This window comes from Enhydra lutris, unplaced genomic scaffold (assembly GCF_002288905.1).
Source record: "Enhydra lutris kenyoni isolate GAN:26980312 unplaced genomic scaffold, ASM228890v2 scaffoldscaffold8, whole genome shotgun sequence".
NCBI lineage: Eukaryota > Metazoa > Chordata > Mammalia > Carnivora > Mustelidae > Enhydra > Enhydra lutris.
The window spans coordinates 17,031,436-17,054,873 of NW_019154092.1; the positions used below are offsets into that span (position 1 = coordinate 17,031,436).

The window sequence follows — 23,438 nt, forward strand, 5'->3', positions numbered from 1 at the left end:
TATTATGTTCTAAACAGCATAACATTTTCACAGATAAAATGACAGGGTATTTTACTATGTGGTGGTAACTTTCTTAACTGATATCCACCTAATTAACTTGCTGGATTAACTAATACTCACTTTTCCCTAGGTAAAAGAAACTAATACCTGGAGCACACAGACAGACTCACAACGAGTAAACTACCTTGTTATTCCACACCTGAGTGAGACAGGATTACCAAGTATCATTTGTTCCTAAACTTATTTATTCCAATTTATTATTATTTTTTTAAAGATTTTAGTTATTTGAGAGAGAGCACGCACAAAGGGAGAGTGAGAGGGAGAAGCAGACTCCCCAGTGAGCAGGGAGCCCTACAGTAGGGCTCAATCCCAGGACCCTAAGATCATACCTTAGTCAAAGACAGATGCTTAACCAACTGAGCTACCCAGGCACCCCTATTTTTTATTTTTTACTATAAAATGTAATCAAGTATTAAATAAATAGTAGAAAGATAGCTGTTTTAATGAGAATCGATAGACTATGCTGGCAAAAAGCAAAATAGGCCAAGTGTCTTTTAAAAATCAAAAATATAACAAGAATAATTCTGTACCCAGATTCTCAGATTGCTTTGCAATGTGTAAGCTCTTGCTTTATTTTTCTTTTTTAAGATTTTATTTATTTATTTGACAGAGAGTGACACAGCAAGAAAGGGAACACAAGCAGGGGTTGTTGGAGAGGGAAAAGCAGGCTCCCCACCGAGCAGGGAGCCCGATTCGGGGCTCAATCCCAAGACCCCAGGACCATGACCTGAGCCGAAGGCAGACGCTTAACGACTAAGCCAGCCAGACACCCCACCGACTAACATTCTTGCTTTAAATTTGAACATGGTACCTGGACTACAACTGTCTACTTCAAAGACCATGAAGTGGTCCTTCACAGCTGTGAAGCCAAAAAGTCAATACCTTAGGAGAGGCAAGCAATGACTGAGAAATAGCCAGCACTCATGATATGGTTGAACTGCGGGATGGAGCAACCCTGTAACTACACACCTCCGGACTTCTTAATATATAGCCTTATGATAAATCATCAAAGCTGCTATTTGGGTATTCTAATATCAAGGATCCACCTGAATCAGCTTTTCTGTTTAAAGGACCTAATTCTCCCAATTTTGCCAGTTAAAAAAACTTCCATTATAATTACAATATCAAAATCTATTACGACAGGAGTATTTCTCATAAGAAATCCTTGGGTCAGACCTCATACAAAGTCAAACAAGAGGAATTATGAGATTCTCTTCTCTCCTATCATTCTCAAACACTACAGAATCCTAAATCGGTCTTTATTAGGCCTGACCTATTTAGTTAAGCACTTTTCAACATATGTAATAACTTTCTAGTATGTAAGAAATATTTTATTTGATGTAAATCTTAACCTCAAGATTATGTGGGGCTTAGGGCACAAATATACTGACCTCCTCAATATTGGTCATAATTTTTAAAAACTCATCATCTAAACTCCACTCACTCCTAAACCCAAATATAAATGGAGCCTCCATTATTGAAAAATGTTCTCAAAATGTACAGCTGTGGGAATTACATTCCCAACTAGGATAAAGCATGTCACAGTAGATCACTGTTCCTCTTTTAATAAGAAAATAAGCAATAAACTAAAAGTTACGTTTTCTTTAAAAGCACTGAAGAGCTATGGATTGACTTCTAGGGATTAACTAACCTTTCATAGGTAAGCAGAGACCAGCAGCTATTTTTATCCTAAGACACTGACCACGCCTGCAAGCATGAGCAGGAAAGAAAGAACTGCCATAGGCAGAGGACAAAGAGAAGAGTATCCTGCTGGGACAAGAAAAACCAAAATTTTAATGGCTAAGTGAGTTAACATGGCTATCTGAAATATGGAGGAGCTTCAAACAGAGAAAATTCTCCACCAATTCTCTCACAGGGACATCTGCTGAGTTGAACTGGAAGGTGTAATGAGTTAGGTGTAGTGTAGTGAAGGTGTACCATAAAGTTTAGATCCTCAATTTCTTCTGGAGAGAGGCACCTAATCCCAACCTCAAAACATTAAAAACCAAAATGTATGGGAAAAAAAACTAAAATTTCATCCCAACTCCATTCTTTTTCTTTTTCTTTTTTTTTTTTAAATAAGCTCTATGCCCAACATGGGTTTTGAATTCACAACTGTGAGATCAAGAGTCACATACTTGGGGTGCCTGGCTGGCCCAGTCCATAAAGCATGGGACTCTTGATCTTGAGGTCATGCGTTCAGGCCACCTGTTGGGGGCAGAATTTACTTTAAAAAATAAAATAAAAAAGTTACATGTGGGGCGCCTAGGCAGCTCAGTGGGTTAAAGCCTCTGCCTTCGTCTCAGGTCATGATCCCAGGGTCCTGGGATTGAGCCCCGCATCAGGTTTTCTGCTTCAATCTTTTAAAAAAAAAAAAAAAAAAAAAAAAAAAAGCAATTGCAATGCAACAGAGACAAGACAGTTTTCAGCAAGTGTTGCTGAAACCGGACATCCACATACCAAAAAAAGTGAATTTAGGTATAGACTTCATACCCTTCACAAAAATTAACTCAAAATGAATCATAGAACTAAATGAAAAAAGCAAAACTATAAAACTCCTAGATAATAACAAAGAAGAAATCCACATAACCTTCAGTATTGCAATGACTTTTTTATTTAATTTTTTAATTTTTTTAAGATTTTATTTATTTGACAGAGGAAGAGAGATCACAAGTAGGCAGAGAGGCAGGCAGCGAGAGGAGGGGAAGCAGACTCCCCGCTGAGCAGAGAGCCCGATTCAGGGCTCGATCCCAGGACCCTGGGATCATGACCTGAGCCGAAGGCAGAGGCTTAACCCACTGAGCCACCCAGGTGCCCCGGCAATGACTTTTTAGATATAACACCAATGGCACTGCACTTCATTAAAATTAAAAAGTCCTACTCTGGGCACCTGGGTGGCTCAGTGGGTTAAAGCCTCTGCCTTCGGCTCAGGTCATGATTCCAGGGTCCTGGGATCGAGCCCCGCATGGGGCTCTCTGCTCAGTGGGGAGCCTGCTTCCCCACCCCTCTCTCTCTGCCTGCCTCTCTGCCTTCTGTGATCTGTCTGTCAAATAAATAAATAAAAATCTTTAAAAAATAAAAAAAAAGTTCTACTCTACCAAAGACACCATCAAGAAGATGAGAAGATAAGCTGCAGACTGGGAGAAAATATTTATAAGAGACAGCTGATAAGGTCTATTATCCGAAAGATACGAAGAATTCTTAAAACTCAACAATAAGAAAACAACCAAACTAAAAAGTGGGCCAAAGACCCATACAAACACATCACTAGAGAAGATATACAGATCGCAAATAAGCATATGAAAAATACTCCACATCATAGGTCATCAGGGAAATGCAAATTAAAATGAGATACCACCACAAGCCCATTAGAACAGCCAAAACCCAAAACAATGACAACACCACAGGCTGGCAAGGAGGTGGAACAAGAGGAAATCTCATTCACTGCCGGTGAGAATACCAAATGGTAGAGCCACTAAGGAACAGTTTGGCAGTTTCTCGCATAACTAAATTTACTCCTAACATACAACCCAGCAATCACATTCCTCAGTATTTATGAAAAGGAGTTCAAAATTTATCTCCATACAAAAGCCTGGACCTGCACATGACTGTTAATAGCAACTTTATTTCTAATTGCCAAAACTTGGAAGCAATCAAGATATTCTTCAGTAGGTGAATAGATAAATGAAATATAGAATACGAATGAAATACAGAATATAGAATGAAATAGATAAATGAATAACAGAATATTATTCAGCACTAAAAAGAAACAAGCTATCAAGCCATGAAAAGATACGGAGTAACTTTTTTTTTTTTTTTAAGATTTTATTTATTTATTTGACAGACAGAGATCACAAGTAGGGGAGAGGCAGGCAGAGACAGAGAGAGGGGGAAGCAGGCTCCCTGCTGAGCAGAGAGCCTGATATGGGGCTCGATCCCAGGATCCTGGGATCATGACCTGAGCCGAAGGCAAAAGCTTTAACCCACTGAGCCACCCAGGCGCCCCAAGATACAGAGTAACTTTAACTGCATATTACTAAGTGAAAGAAATCAATTATGAAGAAAACTATACACTGTATGATTCCAACCATATAGCATTCTGGAAAAAGAGAAACTATGCAGACAGTATAAAAGATCAGTTATTTTCCAGGAGTTAGGAGGAAAGCAGGGGTAAACAGGAAGAGAACAGAGGATTTTAAGGGCAGTGAAACTTTTTGTATGATACTATTATGGACACGTGTCATTATAAATTTTTTAGACCCCATGGAACAACACCAAGAGTGAGTCCTAATAAAAACTATGTACTTTGAATAATAATGGTTTTTCAGTATAGGTTCATCAATTTTAATAAATGTATTGGTATGAGGAAACTGAACATGTGTGTGACAGGGAAAAAAGTAATATATGGGAAGTCTCTGTACTTTCTGCTTAATTTTGCTATGAACTTCTATTAAGGGACACCTGGGGGCTTAGTTAAGTGTCTGCCTGCATTTGGCTCAAGTCACGATCCCAGAGTCCTAAGATCAGGCCCTGCGTTGCGCTCCCTGCTCATCGGGGAGCCTGATTCTCCCTCTCTTTCTCCCCTTCCCTGGCCCCCACTTGTGCTCTCTCTCATGCTCTCTCAAATAAATAAATAAAATCTTTTTTTTTTTTTTTTAAAGTCTATTACCACAGGGGAAGGGAGGGAAAACGGAATCAGAAGAAATCAGAGATGGAAACAAACCATGGACTCTGGGAACCAAACTGAGGGTTACAGTGGGAGATGGGAAACCAGGTGATGGGTATTAAAGAGGGTACGTGTGGTGATGAGCATTGGGTGTTATATGCAACTATTGAATCACTGAACAATACATCAAAAACTAATGATGTACTATATTCTGGCTAACCAAACATAGTAATAAAAAATTGTTTTTATCAGCACAGAAAAAAATAAATAAGTCTATTAAAAATAAAACTTAATGAGACCATGGACAGAACTGGGAAATTATGATCCAAGATCAAGAAGAAAAAAGTCAATAGAAACAGACCCAGTGAAGACCCACATGTTTGAATCAGCAGAAAAGAACTTGAAAATTTCTGTAATAAATGTTAAAGATTTTAAAGGACAAGATGCACAAACCAGGGGCACCTGGGTGGCCCAGTCAGTTAAGTGTCTGCCTTTGGCTTAGGTCATGATCTCAGGGTCCTGCGATCAGACCCTGCATTGGGAGCCTGCTTTTCCCTCTCCATGCTGCTCCTCCTGCTTGTGCTCTGTCAAACAAATAAATAGAATCTTAAAAAAAAAAAAAGATGAACGAACTATGTGAAAAGGATTTCCACAGAGAAACCGAAACTTCCAAAAATGTACATGCTTTAACAGAAAGATTAGAATTATTTTTATATATAAAGGAAAATAAATCTTACATAAAATTTCAAAAAGAAACTAAAGAAAAACCACTGGTATAAGATGATCTGTAATAACCTCTTACATATAAGAAAAGTAGTTAAATTACTTTTACTACTTTTCTAATTGAGAAATGAACCATGCCAACACGTAAATTCAGTCAGGTATACAATTCTATATGCAACATACTTAATAAAGCTTCAACTGCTAGTGAATTCAAATTTGGGCTGTTTTTACGCATATCGAAGTACGTTAATAATAGTCTTATTTTGGGGCGCCTGGGTGGCTCAGTGGGTTAAGCCACTGCCTTCGGCTCAGATCATGATCTCAGGGTCCCGGGATCGAGTCCCGCATCGGGCTCTCTGCTCAGCAGGGAGCCTGCTTCCCTCTCTCTCTCTCTCTCTGCCTGCCTCTCCGTCTACTTGTGATCTCTCTCTGTCAAATAAATAAATAAAATCTTTAAAAAAAAAATAATAGTCTTATTTTGCCTAACTTGTATCAAATATACTCAATATATTTCATGTCCCCTCAAAAGATGTTTATAGTATCAATTCCCAATCAATAAATATCAGAGTTGCCAAAGCCCATAAAAATTTTCTGGTGTAGTATTATTTTTATACAAGATAACTGAGACTCAAACACTCTTGTTGTGCAGCTTCCAATCAAATCTACTCTTTAATTCAATGCATTTGTTGAGCCCCTACTGCACATTGGCATGTGCTATTTAATGTGATAAACAGAGTATCAAGGACTCTTCTCTGACAAAGCTTCTACTCCAGTGGGAGAAATACCAAACAAATTTTCAGTGTGGAAAAGGGTCAAAAGAAGACACTAATACTGCTGGAGTAGAGAGAGAGGGAACCACTTTGTACTGGGTGTTCAGGCAGGGCATCTCTGAGATTTTAAGACCTAAATGAAGAGAGCTGGTGTAGAAGATCTGAGAGAAGAAAAGTCCAGGAAAAGGTAAAGTTAAGTACAAACACACTAAGAATGGAATGTAGCTGGAGTGGTTCAGGAACAAAAGAAAGATATATATGAATGCAATATAGCACGTAATGGTAAGAGTGTTAAGAGATGAAATTAGAGAAGCTAGAGTATATGAGGCCTTGATGCCACAGTAAATACCCTGGATTTTAGTCTGTGTGTGATGAGAATTTGCTGGAGAATTTTTTTTTTATATTTTATTTATTTATTTGACAGAGAGAGAGAGAGAGAGAGAGATCAAAAGTGGGCAGAGAGGCGGGGGGGGGGGGGGGGAAGCAGGCTCCCTGCTGAGCAGAGTTGCTGGAGAATTTTAAATAAAGGAAGGACATAATCTGAATTAAGTTTTTATGGCTGAGACAAAGACCATAATGGAAGCTGGGAGACCAGTTAGGAGGTATTACTAGGCAGGAAATGATGACAGCTTGGTTTAAAGTAGAAGCAGTGGACATGATAGAAGTAGAAGGATTTGAAAACTATTCTGAAGGTGAGATTTACTAATGTTAAGTATAGGAGTATACTTTAAGTATACTTCTTTGAATATATGGAGAGCAAAAAGAAAACTGAAGGATCATTTTGAAGTTTTCAGTCTGAGGAAGTAAGTTAAATGGTGGCACCATTTCCAGAATGGGGATAAACAGAGGAAGAACAAATTAAAAGAAGTTTTTACTTGCCACTAGATACATTATAGGTTTTCCCTCCCCTAGAGTTTGTAAACTCTTTTTAAAAATGTAAAAGCTTGGGGTGCTTGGGTGGCTCAGTGGGTTAAAGCCTCTGCCTTCGGCTCAGGTCATGATCCCAGGGCCCTGGGATCGAGCCCTGCATTGGGCTCTCTGCTTGGTGGGGAGCCTGCTTCCCCCTCTCTCTCTGCCTACCTCTCTGCCTGCTTGTGATCTCTGTATGTCAAATAAATAAATAAAATCTTTAAAAAAAAAATGTAAAAGCTTGTTGCATATAATATTCATTCTAAAGGCATTTTTCCTCCACTACATAGCTCTCCATACCAAAGCAAGATTAATTTCTGACTAAGATCTGGAAGTGCTGCTCCCATCCTATATTTATTTATCACAATATTCTATGTCTTTAAGATACAACAAAGTAGAAAAATTAAAAATCAGAGTCAGGGAAAAGATAAAAACTTGAGAAATAAAATGTTTGGTAATTTTTTTTTTTTTAATAATTTTTATGTAACAAATTCGTACCTGTTTCTAAAGACTATTTCTCAATTTTCAACACAGGGTATGATAGCCTTACCTTTAAGCAGAGAAACTCAATGAAACTCAGACAATTCTCTGACCTGGCTCTCAGTCCCTCCTACTGATGCCAGAGTACAGTTCTAAAGACCAATGCAGCTTTGCTTCAGATTCTTTTCCCATTCCCAAGATTTTAAAATTTCTATTCCTGGAGCACCTGGGTGGCTCAGTCGATTAAGTGTCTACCTTTAGGTCAGGTCATGATGGAGCCAGGTGTCAGGCTCCCTGCTCACTGAGTGAGGAACAGTGCTTTTTCTGAGATATTTATCAGTACCTTTTATTTTTTACTGAAGAATAGTTGATACATAGTGTTACACTACTTTCAGGTATACAACATAGTGATTCAACAAGTCTATACAACAATTCCATGCATTATGCAGGGCTCACAAATGTAGCTATCACTGGTCACCATACACTATTACAATACCATTAATTATATTCCCTATGCTGTACCTTTCATCCCCATGGGGAGGAACAGCATTTTTACTTTGATGGTTTAGTACTACGATACTAGAAGAGTATAGCTCTACAGCCAATCAGAAATCTGTCAAATCTTTCTTCAGTTTTTATCATCAAATTTCCCCTTTTCTACCAGTGCCATAGTAATCCAATACCACACACACCACTACACGTACTACCTTCTCCTTTTATGTCACTAAAATATTATTTCTCAGAGTGCCTGGGCGGCTCAATCAATTAAGCATCGGACTCTTGGTTTCAGCTCAGGTCATGATCTCAGGGTCATGAGACTGAGCCCAGCCAAGCATGGGGCTCCGAGATCAGCACAGAGCTTGCCTGAGATTCTCTACCCATCCCACCCCCCTCCCCTTTTGCCCCCTCCCTCTCTCTCTCTAAAATAAATCTTTTAAAAAAATAAAATTTTAAAAATTTTTAAATATTTTTCTCCCTACATTCCACCAAAATATCATTTTTAACATTATTTAAAATTAACTATATCGTTCACAATGCTCAAATTTCAATATCTAAAAGAAAAGAAAGAAAAAAAGCCCAAACTGGCATCAAAACCAAAGTATCACAATCTGATCTGATGCATTTTTCTGGTCTTATTATATATAAAAATCTCTGATTCAACAAGAAAAAAAATTTACTCATTATTCCCCACAAAGATGTTAAGTTTTCTTATTAGCTATCAATAATAGATGACCTCCTAGTGTCTGTCCATTAAAAAAAAAAAAAAATCAAATCTCAACTTTTCCTCACCCATGGAAACAAAACCTCTGATCACTGCTCTACCAGAGTAATTACCACTTCTAAATTGTAAAGCTAATTATAATTAAATTTAAATAATACTGACTTACTGCTTTAATAAATCTCTTATTGTTAACTTTTCATTTCTTTCGGGCTTTGCTCCTAACCTTGAAAGCAAGGGCATATCATATACCCTGAAGTAGAGCCCTCCACAGAGCCTTCATTCAGTCAGATGTTAATTCAAAAGAGATTAGGAACAAGGAGGAAAAAAGGATTAAGTTAGAAATTTCTCTGCAGGGGCGCCTGGGTGGCTCAGTGGGTTGGGCCTCTGCCTTCGGTGCGGGTCATGATCTCAGGGTCCTGGGATCGAGCCCCGCATCGGGCTCTCTGCTCAGCGGGGAGCCTGCTTCTCCCCTCTCTCTGCCTGCCTCCTCTCTGCCTACTTGTGATTTCTCTGTCAAATAAATAAATAAAATATTAAAAAAAAAAAAAAAGGTTTAAAAAAAAAAAATTTCTCTGCAAAGAACCCAAACATGATTCCTTGGCTACTTTACTAAAAGTTCAAAATACAGCTCAATTGTGGATAGGCTCCAGGCTTGGCAACATTCCTCAGTGCTCTAGGGGGAGTTTTTCCTGCTTTCTCTTCACACCTTTAGCACAGAGTGTATCTCCAGCTGATCAAGGAAAATGAAGTGTTTGTAGGTCTAAACCAAAGTCCAGGCTCCTCCTGAAGCATTAACAAGCTCCCTCCTAAATAGCTTCTAGTAAGTTAGATAAAATGCATTTCCCCAAATGGCATCAATGAGGCAGATAGGGTACTATGAAGGAATAGAGAGCATCATCACTCTTTTCCCTACCCCTACCAAAGAGGGTAAGAAAAGGAAAAAAAAAAAATTAGCCAGCCAAAAAAAAGGCTCTGTGGGCATCAATTTCTACAGTGACTAAATATATTTATTATTTTAATCTTTAGAAAAGATCTTCAGTCATTTTTAACTGTTACAGATTATTACCATGTCTAAGGGAAAATTTTTACCCTAAGGAAAAGCTATTTATTTTCTTTAAAATGTTTGATTAAAATTTAAAAAGTAAAACGTACTGGGATTTAATTTATTCTATTTTTAAATAGTTTAAAGTAGATTAAACCTTTATCTCCAGTCCCGGAACACTGTTCATTTAAAATTAATTAAAACCAGAACACCAAATGACTTCTCTTCTATGTGTTTCTCTCCAGGAAACAGCAACAGACAAAACTCATATTTTAAAATTAGACGTTTTCTCAAACACCGTAAAAGTGCTTAAACTTCAATTATATAAATTTTTAAAAAGAAAGGGGAAAAAGGTGCTTAATGCAAAAACACAATACAGCTCATTAAATGCACAAGAATGCAAAGCACATACTAGGTGCCCAATAAATGTTTAATGTCCCAACCTCAAATCCAGAGCTCTGATCACAGCAGAACATCTTTAACATAATACATATATTTTTATCCTCTCTCCATACACTAAAAAAGAATGCTACAATGTTTTGGAGGAGTTTCTACTTTAGGCTACATGTATATACCTATATTTGAAAACAGCAAAAGATATGAATATTGATCTTGATGTTAGCAAAGGATGGCCAACTGCTAAACTCAATTCCTTCTCTTGAGCTTATTTCAAAAACAATAAAATAACCCATAGCTCTGTCCCATCAAGGTTGGGGTGGGGGGGTAGTTAGGAGGAGGAGTAGGGCTGGGGCAGGAATCAATCTTTCCTAAGTTTGTACATTGTTTTATAGCTTTGCAAGAGCCAGAATTTGTTTAGAAAGTGATGACTCCATCTCGCTCCATAAACCAGCTTCCATTGATACTGTGGAAGCACAGAGTATATATTTCCTTATCATTTTCTTTACTGTTACTCTGAGAAATTAAGAACTTCCCTTCAGATGAAGAATAAAGCCTTTTAAACCTAACACAAGAGTGATCACAAGAATCAAAAGATGTAAAATGAAAACTCATTTAATCTAACTTCTACCAGACTTATGTATAATAAATAAAATGTTTTTGCCCCAAGTATTCTATTAACTTAGCTATCTGATAGGATTATTTTGTTTTCAAGTTGTAAGGATATTAATATAGTGAAATTGGAAAAGTATAAATTCCAAACAATAAATCAGTATCTAGCTATAAATATTTAATGCCCAAACAGCTTATACTGCATTTAGTTAAGTGACAGAAGGGGGTGTGTGTGGAAAAGACAGATGTAAAAAGGAGTACAAAGGATCACCACAGTAGAGAACCAAAACAAAGAAAACCCTATCTATCCTGGGTAGAAGTAACTAGATAAATGAAACAATAAATATGAACTCTTCAACCAAAAATAAGGATACAAATTTAAGTGAAGACAATAAAGATCTTTAAACAATCCAACATCTGTTGCTTATGTAAAAGCCTACATGAAATGAATGGGTGATCTCAGTTCAGATATCCTGGAGGTCTTATTAATGTGAGTGTACAGTACTGAAGGTAACATGTATAGAATAAAAACAGATTCCATTTCAGATATGGGTAAACAGCAATTACATTAAATTACTATTTTCACAAGATATCTGAAATGGTTCAAAATTATTCATAATTTTGCCATTTTCAGAAATAACTATTAAATAATACCCATTGTACCTCAAATACACATATATTAATATATACTAAAACATATTAACTTTGTGGGATTTTTTTTTAAGTATACAGCAAATTCTGAGATTTTAACCTTCAAGAAATTTTTCTTTTTTAAGTTTTTTTAGTTTATCATGAAAAACTCTCATGATAGCAAAAGAAGGTAAAGAAAAATTCCCAAACCATCTATTTGTATAATAATGTATCGCTATCAGTTTTCAGAAAAAAAAGTTATACTAAGCTATTATAAATATTAAACAGGCTTATCAACAGCTAATAATTAAAGAAAAAATTTTAAATACTCGAGTTGAATAGCATTAATTGTTAGAAGAGATGAGGTACAATAACTGCTTTAAAAACATAACTTAAAAAAAATCCCAAAACATAAACCAGGTGGAATAGAGTTAGCTGATTTTATGTCTGGCTTTGTTTTAAAATAAGCCAGTATACATTCAAGGGCTTTGTATATATATGATCATGTACTAAAAACAGAAATTTTTCAATGTCTTAAGTTTTGCAGTTCATCTCTTTAAGATCCTGACCTAGCTATCTGATACTTCATTTTAGAAGTCATGAACTCCACTTACCACATATTTTACAGCACTTATAAACTGGTTATGGAAGAGCAGATGCTGTGTTTCATCTTCTGGATTTGAAGCTGTGTAAAGCATGCCACAAACATTACAGGAAACTGCTCCAAATCTTTTTTGTCCTGCATCCTATTTATAAAAAACAAACAAAAAGGTTTTTTTCCCTCCCAAAGGAATAATTCCAGAACGTCAGCCTCTAAAGCTATAATGGGAACATAATATGAGAAGTATTTAATCTGTAATAAAAATTACTCAGTGTTGATTAAAAAAGACATTAATCTGTGAAATCTAAGTATAATTTTAAGAACTGTTTCCATTTTAATAATCTGATCACTTGCTTCACAGCATTTAATAACTGAAAAGAACTGAGAAATACCTTTTAACACTACAATCTTTGTTCTGAAGTGCCAAACAGGAAACATTCTATAAATAAGAACAAAGACACATTCTACATCGGTAATAATTACACTGTTAAAGCTTAAAGGAAATAGTTTTTCACACACCTGTATTTTTTAATGTCTTAAAAGTATATACTTTTTAATGGTTTTGTTCTAGTTTGTAGATACTAAAGAGTATTTTGATGTCACCGGAATCTCCTGAGAAAAGGTAGTATTAATTTTTTCTATTATCTTCATATTAAATAAGTACAAAGTACCATCATCTATTTTCCAGTAATTCATACTTGTGCTGTAGAATACTAACGGTTTACAAAATGTTTTCTATTCTTGTTCTTATTCAACAAGAAGTTTTCAGCAGTGTGATCTAAGTCTAAGAATAATAAACTAATAGAGGTGCGTGGATGGTTAAAGCCAGTTAAGTGCCTGATTCTTGATTTTGGCTCATGTCATTATCTCAGGATCTTGAGACTAAACCCCACATTGCACTCCATGTTGGGCATACAGCCTGCTTAAGATTCTCTCCCTCTGCCCCTCCACTAGTGCATTCTCTTTTTCTCTAAATAAATAAATAAAAATAAACTTAAAAAAAGAAAAAGAATAAACTAGGGCACCCGGGTGGCTCAGTCAAATGTGTCTGTCTTCGGTTCAGGTCACGATCCCAAGGTCCTGGGATCGAGCCCACATCGGGCTCCCCTTTTTCCTCTTCCTGTCCCCCTGCTTGTGCTCTTTATCAAATAAATAAACTATTTTTTTAAAAAAGAATTAATTAATAATCCCTTTATTCTTTCTATTCTAAAACTGTGCAATTTGAATTACTACAAAAAAAACAAGATCTGAGACAATAGCATCTCTAGTGTCTCAGAATTAGAATCAAGTAGCAAAGAGAAGTCAAATGGTAAATTAAAGATTGTGTATAGAACTTAAGGGAAGCTCGGGGCGCCTGGGTGGCTCAGTGGGTTAAAGCCTCTGCCTTCAACTCAGATCATGGTCCAGGGGTCCTGGGATGGAGCCCCACATCGACCTATCTGCTCAGCAGGGAGCCTGCTTCCTCCTATCCCTCTGCCTGCTTCTCTGCCTACTTGTGATCTTTGTCAAATAAATGAATAAAATCTTAAAAAAAAAAAAAAAAAGAACTTAAGGGAAGTTCATTCTAAAGAATTCAAACTATTCACAAATTGTTACATGAAATTTCAGGCAGCTAAAAATTTTTTTTGTAACTGTGGTATGACATACATAGTATTACTATCTTAACGATTTTTAAGTGTACAGTTCAGTAGTGTTAAGTATATTCAAACTGTTATGCAACCAATCTTCAAAATTATTTTCATTTTGCAAAACTGAAACTCTATACCCACTAAATAGGTTCCCAATCCATTTTCCTTACCAGTTCCTAGAAACAACCATTTTACTTTGTCTCTGAATTTGACTACTCTTGGCATCTCACAGAACTGAAATCATACAGTATTTGTCTTTCTGTGACTTATTTCACTTAGCATAATGTCCTTAAGGTTCAACCATGCTGTGGCATGCCAGAGTTTCTTCTTTTTTAAGGTTGAATAATATTCCATTTTATGTGTACACCATATTTTGTTTATCCATTTATCCTTGATGGATACTTTGATTGCTTTCACCTTCTGGCTATTATGATTAATGAACACTAGTGTACAAATATCTCTATAAGCAGGCAATACTCATAATAATGAATAAACATCTCTTCCTTGGTTTCTTAATTGGTACATGGGAAATAATAGTACCTACCTCATACTTTAAAAACTAAGGCTTAATTAAGTTAATATGAGTGGAATACACAAAATAATGTATTCAAAAAGTATTAGCTATCATCATGATCATTAACATCACCATCAACTCTTGACTAGAAGTGCAATCCACAAATGTAATTTTAAATTTTCTAGTAGCTATGTTAAAGGATGCAAAAACAAATATGTGAATTTTAATATTTTATACAACAAAACATATCCCAAATATTATAATTCCAACATATACGAAATAGAAAAAAGAACTTATTAGTGAAATACTTTACAATCCCTTTTCTGTATTAGTCTTTAAAATGTAGTAAACACATTTATACTTATAGTGTATCACAGTTCTGATGAGCCACATTTCAAATACTAAATGGCCACATGTGGCTACCATACTGGTCAGTGAAGCTCCAGATTCTACTATTCTTATCCTGTTTCACTATTAATATTAACAACAGAAATGTAATTAAATCTGATGAAACATTTTCCTGATTAAGCTTTCTCAAAAATTTCCAGATAATTCTTAATAAGTAATTCCCCTATATTAGAGTTAGCATTAATAATATTCCCAAAAAATCCTACTGACAATGTTGACTGGAAATACAGTAAATTTTCCTGTTATTTTGGGCCCCTTCATTTTTTTTATAGTGTGCTCACTCATTCAGATTAGATTTTTAATCAAACAAAATATCTCTCTCTCTTTTACAACTTGCCACCAAACTGCAGAGTGGTTAAGTTCTATTTCAAATTAACTATTGATTTATCTTCCAATGAAACAGTTTTAAAATTATAAAATTACACTAAAATACAGATATTTAAAATCATTTTATGCATTAACCTCCCTGTTTTTTAATATTTAAACCAACTACTAAAACAAGGTACATCAAATGACATATTTAAGAAAGTAACAAATGATAAAATACACAAATGTAAAATAAAGTATCAATCGGTCCTGAATAAAACTAAAAGCATGGAGATTTTGAGTTTTTATTTGTGACAGGAGGGCCTCACTACTGGGCGGCCAGAAGGGCATTTGTAATGATACCAAAATTATTTCCATAACGATTTATGGTGACAAGAAAGGCTCTTTGAAAAAAGGTTGAACTTATTCTTTAACAATGTGCGTAAGTAAGATGATTACTAAAACCCTTTGCCAAAAAGGTCAAGTTGGGTACTTACTATGATCAACTGTTTTTCATCAACTTTATCTGTTTCTTTTAGTTTCAAGTCCTTTGGAATTGTTATCTCCAAATGGGAATTACACTTAGTCCAAGAATGATTTGGTGGTGTCTCCCTTTAAAAAAAAAAAACAAAACAACTTTTACTATACAACACTCACAGATTTCAACAGCAAGGGGGAAAAGAATAACCTTTTAAAAATCAAGGGGAGAAAACCCAAGAAAATTACCAATTTTCAACAAATAAAAAACTGCTGTACCTACTATAATTTGAATAAGTTTTAAGGTTTTTTTGGTAATTTTTAGCCATCTCAGTTACTACAGTTTGTCCTAAATACTGTTTTCAGTAATCTAGAAAGCAAAATAACGCAGATTTAATTTTATTCTGATATTAAAGAGAATGGAATGCTTTTAAAACATTTAAAATACTTTTACATGTTGATAATAAAGAGTACTTCAAGCGGTTTGCAGAAAGGTGCATTCTCAAAACACAGTTGCTGGAAATATAAAAAGACACACACTGGAGGAAAATATGGCAATGCAGGTTATATGCTATAGCTATAAACTTATCCTAGATATAGTAATAAAAATGGGCAAAGATGCTTGTGTTTACTGCAGAATTGTTTTTGGGACAGAAATTAACTAGAAACAACCAAAATGTCTATGAAGTGGAGAGCTGTTAAATAAACAATGGAATATTCACACAATAAAATCTAATACAGACTTAATAGAATGAGGTAGTTAAGAAAAGATGCTACAGGGGCGCCTGGGTGGCTCAGTGGGTTAAAGCCTCTGCCTTTGGCTCAGGTCATGATCTCAGGGTCCTGGGATCAAGCCCCACATCGGGCTCTCTTCTTGGCGGGGAGCCTGCTTCCCCTCTCTCTCTGCCTGCCTCTCTGCCTAGTTGCGATCTCTGTCAAATAAATAAATAAAATCTTTAAAAAAAAAAAAAAAAGGATGCTATATCAGGGAAATACAATCAAAACCACAATAAGATACCACCTCACACCAGTCAGAATGGCTAAAATTAACAAGTCAGGAAAAAGATGCTGGCAAGGATGCGGAGAAAGGGCAACCCTCCTACACTGTTGGTGGGAATGCAAGCTGGTGCAGCCACTCTGGAAAACAGCATGGAGGTTCCTCAAAAAGTTGAAAATAGAGCTACCCTACGACCCAGCAATTGTACTACTGGATATTTACACTAAAGATAGAAATGTAGTGATCCGAAGGGGCACATGCACCCAAATGTTTATAGCAGCGATGTCCACAACAGCCAAACTATGGAAAGAACCTAGATGTCCATCAACAGATGAGTGGATAAAGAAGATGTGGTGTATATATATACAATGGAATACTATGCAGCCATCAAAAGAAATGAAATCTTGCCATTTGCAACGACGTGGATAGAACTAGAGGGTATTATGCTTAGCAAAATAAGTCAATCAGAGAAAGACAATTATATGATCTCCCTGATATATCATATGATCTCCCTGATATGAGGAAGCTGAGAGGCAATATGGGGGGTTTAAGGGGTGGGAAAAGAATAAATGAAACAAGATGGGATCAGGAGGGAGACAAACCATAAGAGACTCTTAATCTCACAAAACAAACAGGGTTGCTGGGGGGATGGGGGTAGGGACAGGATGGTGGGGTTATGGACATTGGGGAAGGTATGTGCTATGAAGCATGTAAACCTGGGGATTCACAGACCTGTACCCCTGGGGCTAATAATACACCATATGTTAATAAAAAAATAATAATAAAAATAAATAAAATTTTAAAAATAATAAAATTTTAAAAAAAGAAAAGATGCTATAACACCATAAGTAAAAAAACAAAAACTGTAAAACATGTAGAGGCACAAAAAAAGTAAAATAAAAACAGAACTTGTGACTATCACATTCTCTCTACAAGGAAAACGGAGGATTACTAGCACAAGTTTTTAGGGAAAAATACCCCAAACTTGAAAGGTGTAAGTATAAAATCCTTAAACTCTATTAAAAACAAGACAAAGGTCCAGAATGGAATTGCTTATGCTAAGCTCCATATTACCAAACTTGGACTTAGTTTTAGTCCTTCAAGAAATGGAATCTTAAACTAGTCAGTCAGGAATCACCTAACTAGCACTAGTTAGGTAATTTGCCTAAAAGACCTCTGCCATCTCTCCCAAAGGAAAGTAACTTTGCGATAATCAACCCACTTTCTTGCCAGTTATAACTTCCTTATGCCCACACCTTTCTGCTTGGAGATCTTTTCTATCTTGGAGCTCCTTTCTATCTGTGAGACTACATAATGCCCAAATCGAACTGACTTTTGTTCAAATAAACAAAAATTGTAAAAGGCTCAGTTTATCTTCTAACAGTTCTCATATTTATTCTTATATTAAACTAATGTCTTACCTGTTATCACTGGTCCTAGATGTTTGGTTACTGAGTACAGTATGCTGTTTGGGAGCTGAACCTGTAATTTAATCAAGAAAGTGAGTTACACATTAAGCTTTGTACTACTTCTCCATCTAACAGCTGAAAATCATTATAAAGAAAAAAGAGAACAATGCACTGTTTTAATTTTAATAAAAACCATTTGATTAAATTAGAGTCCCTTTCTAGAAATCACTCTTCAGAAAAGGAGAATAAGGCAAGGCTCTACAGAGCCACTAAGAGATCCAATGGTAGATGAACAGTGTGTTTCCAGATTCCAGCAATCACTAGCACTGAATAATAAAGCAAACTGTGTAAACGCCTGTATCATTATACACACTCTAAATGGAAATTTCCTAATGGAAATGGGAACATAGCTTGTTTAAAAAAAATTGTAGTCCACAAGAAACAGTGAGTGTTGGTGAGGATGTGGAGAAAAAGGAACCCTCCTGCAGTGTTGGTGGGAATGCAAATTGGTACAGCTACTGTGGAAAACAGTAGAGTGGTTCCTCAAAAAATTAAAAAAAGAATTACTGTATGATCCAGTAATTTCACTACTGGGTATTTACCCAAAGAATACAAAAATACCAATTCAAAAAGATACATGCACCCCTATATTTATTGCACCATTATTTAAAATAGCCAAATTGTGGAAGCAACCCAAGTGTCCATCAAGAGATGAGTGGATAAAAAAGATATGGTTTATATACATACATATAATGGAATATTACTCAGCCACAAAAATGAATGAAATCTTGCCAGCTGCAACATGGATGGATTCAGAGGTTGTAATGCTAAATGAAATAAGTCAGTTAGAGAAAGATAAATACCATGTGATTACACTCATCTGTAGGAGTTTAAGAAACAAAACAGGAAAAAAAGAGACAAAGACTCTTAAATATAGAGAACAAATTGGTAGTTACCACAGGGGAGGTGGGTAGAGGAATGGGTGAAAGAGGTGAAGGGGATTAAGAGTATACTTATAATGAACACTAAGTATAGAATCGCTGAATCACTATACTGCATACCTGAAACTAATACAAAACTATGTTAATTATACTGAAATTTTTAAATTGTAGCTTCTAAAGTTTTAATAACATTAATAAATAATGCAATAATTCATTTTTTCCAATGAATAAGTAGTACATTTATCATATCATACTTCCCTTTCCTCCACCTAGAGAAAAGGTTAAATAACATGCAATGAAAGACATTATCTGACCTCAACATACTGCTCCATGTATACCTTTCCTTTAGCAGGGAGAAACAGGAATTAGGAATTCCTTTTCTGTATTACCTCAGGCTTCATCTGATAAAGGTGAGCAAATCCCCATCCAACAGCTCAAACAATGTATTGTCAAAAAATTTTTACAAGGTCACACACAAAAAAGTCTTTGTATGGCATAACTGCCCAAATTGCAGCCTTGTGGTTTTTTTTTTTTTGGGTTTTTTTTTGTTTTTTGTTTTTTTTAAGTAAGGCTCAACTGAGCCAGCCGGTGCCCCTGCAGCATTTAAAAATCCTTTCAAAGTTAGAACCACTAACATGGAAAAGTGAGTAATCAAGGGTTAAAGATAAGAATCTGAAGTGGAAAAACACAAATAGTCTTTGTACTTGAAAAATAAGCTCCTACCACTAACTTATGCAATTCATTAAGTAATACTTCTCCAGAAAGTAAGTCATAAGCAAGATAAAATATTTAAAATAAACAAAAGAACTTTTGGTAGTGAGTCAAAGAATCTTAAGTAATTTATTATTTTTTTATTTACAATTTATCAATATATGTAAACTGGTATTTTATTTTTATACTTCATTCCCCAAAAATGTTTTAGGAAAACATTTAAAACATAAACAATGTATTTTCTAAAGGAAAAGTTAAAGTTATCCAAGTTAGTTGACGTTTGGCTAATGTGCTTTGTTTTGGTTTTGGACCCAATCTTATTGATCATCCAGGCCATTTTATTTTTTAATACTTAAGTAATTTAAACAAGCTAAGAAAGAAAAGCAATTCTACCCCAAAGAATGGTAGTAAAGATAAAAACAAAAAACAAAAAAGAATGGCGATAATCACACATTTGAAAAACACACACAATAGCTCAGAAGAATTTAACTGGCCTATATGATAATCAGTACTGCTTTCTATCATGGTGACAAAAATACTTTTGAACACTGAGAAACCCAAAAAATATTTCCAAAGTTTTACCTGGAAATTTATTCTCCCCTGTATCAATTTTTGCTTGGCTGAGCAGAGCCGAAACAGTAGAGGTATTTCCCACTGAATTGTTTTCAATCTTGGATTCCAAACACAGACTGAAATTCTAAATATACAAAATTCAAAACGTTAATATTTCTTTCATATAAACCTTGGGGACTCATCCCAAGATACTTTCAGTGAATCTTAGCATACTAAAATTTAAGATAATACTTCACAGTTGGAGTAATTCACATTGATATGCCTTAAAAGTATTTTGATCTCCCGACAGCTACTCTCTTAACATCAACTCCCATTTTTTCCCTTCATGCTACATTGAAAGCCTTGCAAATCCCATAGATATATTCTATATCTGCCTGTTCAATCTATCTAAATCTGCACTCTCCAATACAGTAGCCACACCTCATCTGACTACTGAGCACTTAAAAGGTCATTAGTATGACTGCTTTGAGACTATGTTGTAAATACGAAACACACACCAAATTTTTAAGACTTAAAAAAAGTAAAATATCTCAATTTTTAAAATTGATTACATACTGAAATAATAGTATTTTTATATGATAGATTAAATAAAATATATTCATTTTACCAGTGTATTATTCTTTTTAATGTGGCTACCAGAAAATTTTAAGTAGTATATGTGGTTCACTTTACATTTTTACTGGATAGTGCTGATGTAGAACCTTTCCCCCGTATCAGCTCAACTCATTACTTAAATATTAACATTTTCCATGAGGTGTTCTCCAAGTTTCCCTATGCCATTTTCCCAATTTTGGAATAATTCTCCATCTATTTCATCTCTACCTCTTTCATGTCCTTATTACTTCTATCAATTAGTTACTTGTTTTTGATTCATCTTCTGTAACTCTTTTCTTAAGATTTTTTTTTTAAAGATTTTATCTATTTATTTGACAGACAGAGATCACAAATAGGCAGGGAGCAGGCAGAGAGAGAGAGGGAAGCAGGCTCCTCAGGACCCTGGGATAGTGACCTGAGCTGACGGCAGAGGCTTTAACCCACTGAACCACCCAAGCGCCCCATTTTTTTTTAAAGATTTATTTGAGAGAGAGAGAAAGTGAGAAAGAGCATGAGAGGGGAGAAGGTCAGAGGGATAAGCAGACTCCCCAGGGATCTGGGAGCGGGATGTGGGACTTGATCCTGGGACTCCGGGATCATGACCTGAGCTGAAGGCAGTGGCTTAATCAACTGAGACACCCAAGTGCCCTCATCTTCTGTAACTCTTAAGGGATAAGATCATATTACACTTATCTTTGTATTCCCAAGATTCCCTAAATCAGAACACTGTCAAAGCTGATACTCAGTAAACTACCAAAAAAACAACAACAACAACAACAAACCACAAAACTCCACACTCTATTAACACTGGCTGTATCTGTATTGTGATTATTACATTCAACATGTAACATTTTTGAATATTTTTTAAAAAGTGAATGATTTTTGTCATTGAAAAAGCAGAAAAATTAAAAATAACAATGACAGGGGCGCCTGGGTGGCTCAGCAGATTAAAGCCTCTACCTTCGGCTTAGGTCATGATCCCAGGGTCCTGGGATCGAGCCCCGCATCAGGCTCTCTGCTCAGCGGGGAGCCTGTTTCCTCCTCTCTGCCTGCCTCTCTGCCTGACTGTGATCTCTGTCTGTCAAATAAATAAATAAAATCTTAAAAAAAAAAATAACAATGACAAATTACCAATTAATCTCCATTAAATAGGACGGAATTTAGTAAATTACTGGCTTAAAAAATAAATCATAATATAACTGGGCTTTAAAATTCCTAAAGTTCAAATAATTTTTTTAAAGATTTCTTTATTTTAGAGAAAGAGAGCATGAGAGAGCAGGAGAGACCAAGAGAGAGGGCTAAGAAGGAGAGAGAGAATCTCAAGCAAACTCTCCACTGAGCAAGAAGCCTGACAAGGCGCTCAATCCTAGAACGCTGAGATCATGACCTGAGCCAAAATCAAGAGTCAGTCCGATGTTTCATCGACTTGGCCACCTAGATTCCCCATGTTCAAATAATTTAAATTCAGTCCAAAGAATTAAAAGAAGGCCTATCAAATGCTTAGCCTTATCAACCATCATTTCTCAGTACTGCTAAAATTGACATAAAAATTACAGGCAGCCATAGAAAAAGATTTCGTATGATATAAGATTTGTTTTTATATTCTCCTTCCTCCCCTAGTATAACCCCGTGAGACACTGAGGCCAGTCAATTTCAGTTTAAATCCTAGCTCTACCACTTATAAATCACTCAGGTAAGGTACTTAAATTTCTAAGCCTCACTCTCATCTATAATATGTAGGTAATAAGAGAAACTACAGTATAGATTGTGGTGACAATTGTATGAAGCTCTCCTTTGACTAACAAAGAGGCAGTGCTCACCAAAGGCTATTATGTTCTTAACCTAAAGCTATTATGATGGTTAAACTAAACTACCTCAATTCTTAGTGCTCAGGACAAGAAGAAAAATCTCTTAAGTGACTGCTATAATGGAAATTCCTTAAAGGTAGGAAACGCTTCCTCTTCTGTAGCCCTAGCAGAACTTCTTGGACACGGCAGACACAACTACATCTTCAACTGAATGGTTACCCAATTCCCTGACCACTCTGTAAAAGTAATCATATCACTGGTATTGGTGAAAACAGAAACAACCTGAAGGGGCTTTAGAAGAGGAAAACAAACTGTGGTATACTCATTTACAGCTATTAAAATACCCATGTATTGGTTAAGTATCAAATGCTGACTGCACAAAACAAATTGCCAAAAAAACCCCCCCCACACACCATTTTAGCATTTAACATTTAAACATTTAAAACACTGTAATATTAAAAACACACAGAAAACATTTCAAACACAAACACTGCTAAGTATTCTTTATGGATATACATACACATACACAGTGAACTAATAAAAATAGAAAATGAGAAGATCCCCACCAACTTCACAAACACATTTAACTCTGGGAAGAGAGCTGAATGGAAAGAAGAGGGAGAATAATGGCTTTTTCCTGTACCTGTAACGTACTTTCCTTATTTTAAAAAACCAGCATTCAATAAAATGTTAGTTTTTGTCAAATTTGGGTGGTAGACACAAGTATGTTAGTGTCTGTAGTATTCTGAATGTTTTAAATATTCAAGAATTTACAAATGTGAATAAAATTTTTAACACAAGTTTCATAGGACGGTTTCTCACAATGCACCTCAAGAGAAAGAGTATAATCCAAAGCACATTCCAGTAAAAGCAATATTATAAGTAAAAATAATGTGATCTAAGTAAGAATCTCTATTCTAGTAGTTTACTCCAAAGGATTACATTTTCTTATTCTTCAATA

The 23,438-nt window shown here is 35.6% G+C and overlaps 1 protein-coding gene across 3 annotated transcripts in view; it reads right to left on the reverse strand.

The window, feature by feature from the left end:
- LOC111142611 (establishment of sister chromatid cohesion N-acetyltransferase 1) overlaps nucleotides 1-23,438 on the reverse strand; it is a 79,419-nt gene that overhangs the window by 19,359 nt on the left and 36,622 nt on the right. For all 3 annotated transcript variants that reach the window (XR_002640271.1, XM_022495914.1, XM_022495915.1), the window contains 4 exons: nucleotides 20,085-20,199; nucleotides 17,863-17,923; nucleotides 15,465-15,579; nucleotides 12,125-12,256 (listed from right to left, as the gene is read on the reverse strand). Coding sequence is in view for 2 of the 3 variants with exons in the window: in XM_022495914.1 (XP_022351622.1) it covers nucleotides 12,125-12,256; nucleotides 15,465-15,579; nucleotides 17,863-17,923; nucleotides 20,085-20,199 (423 nt within the window). In the remaining variant the exon portion in view is untranslated. The remainder of the gene's footprint in view (nucleotides 1-12,124; nucleotides 12,257-15,464; nucleotides 15,580-17,862; nucleotides 17,924-20,084; nucleotides 20,200-23,438) is intronic.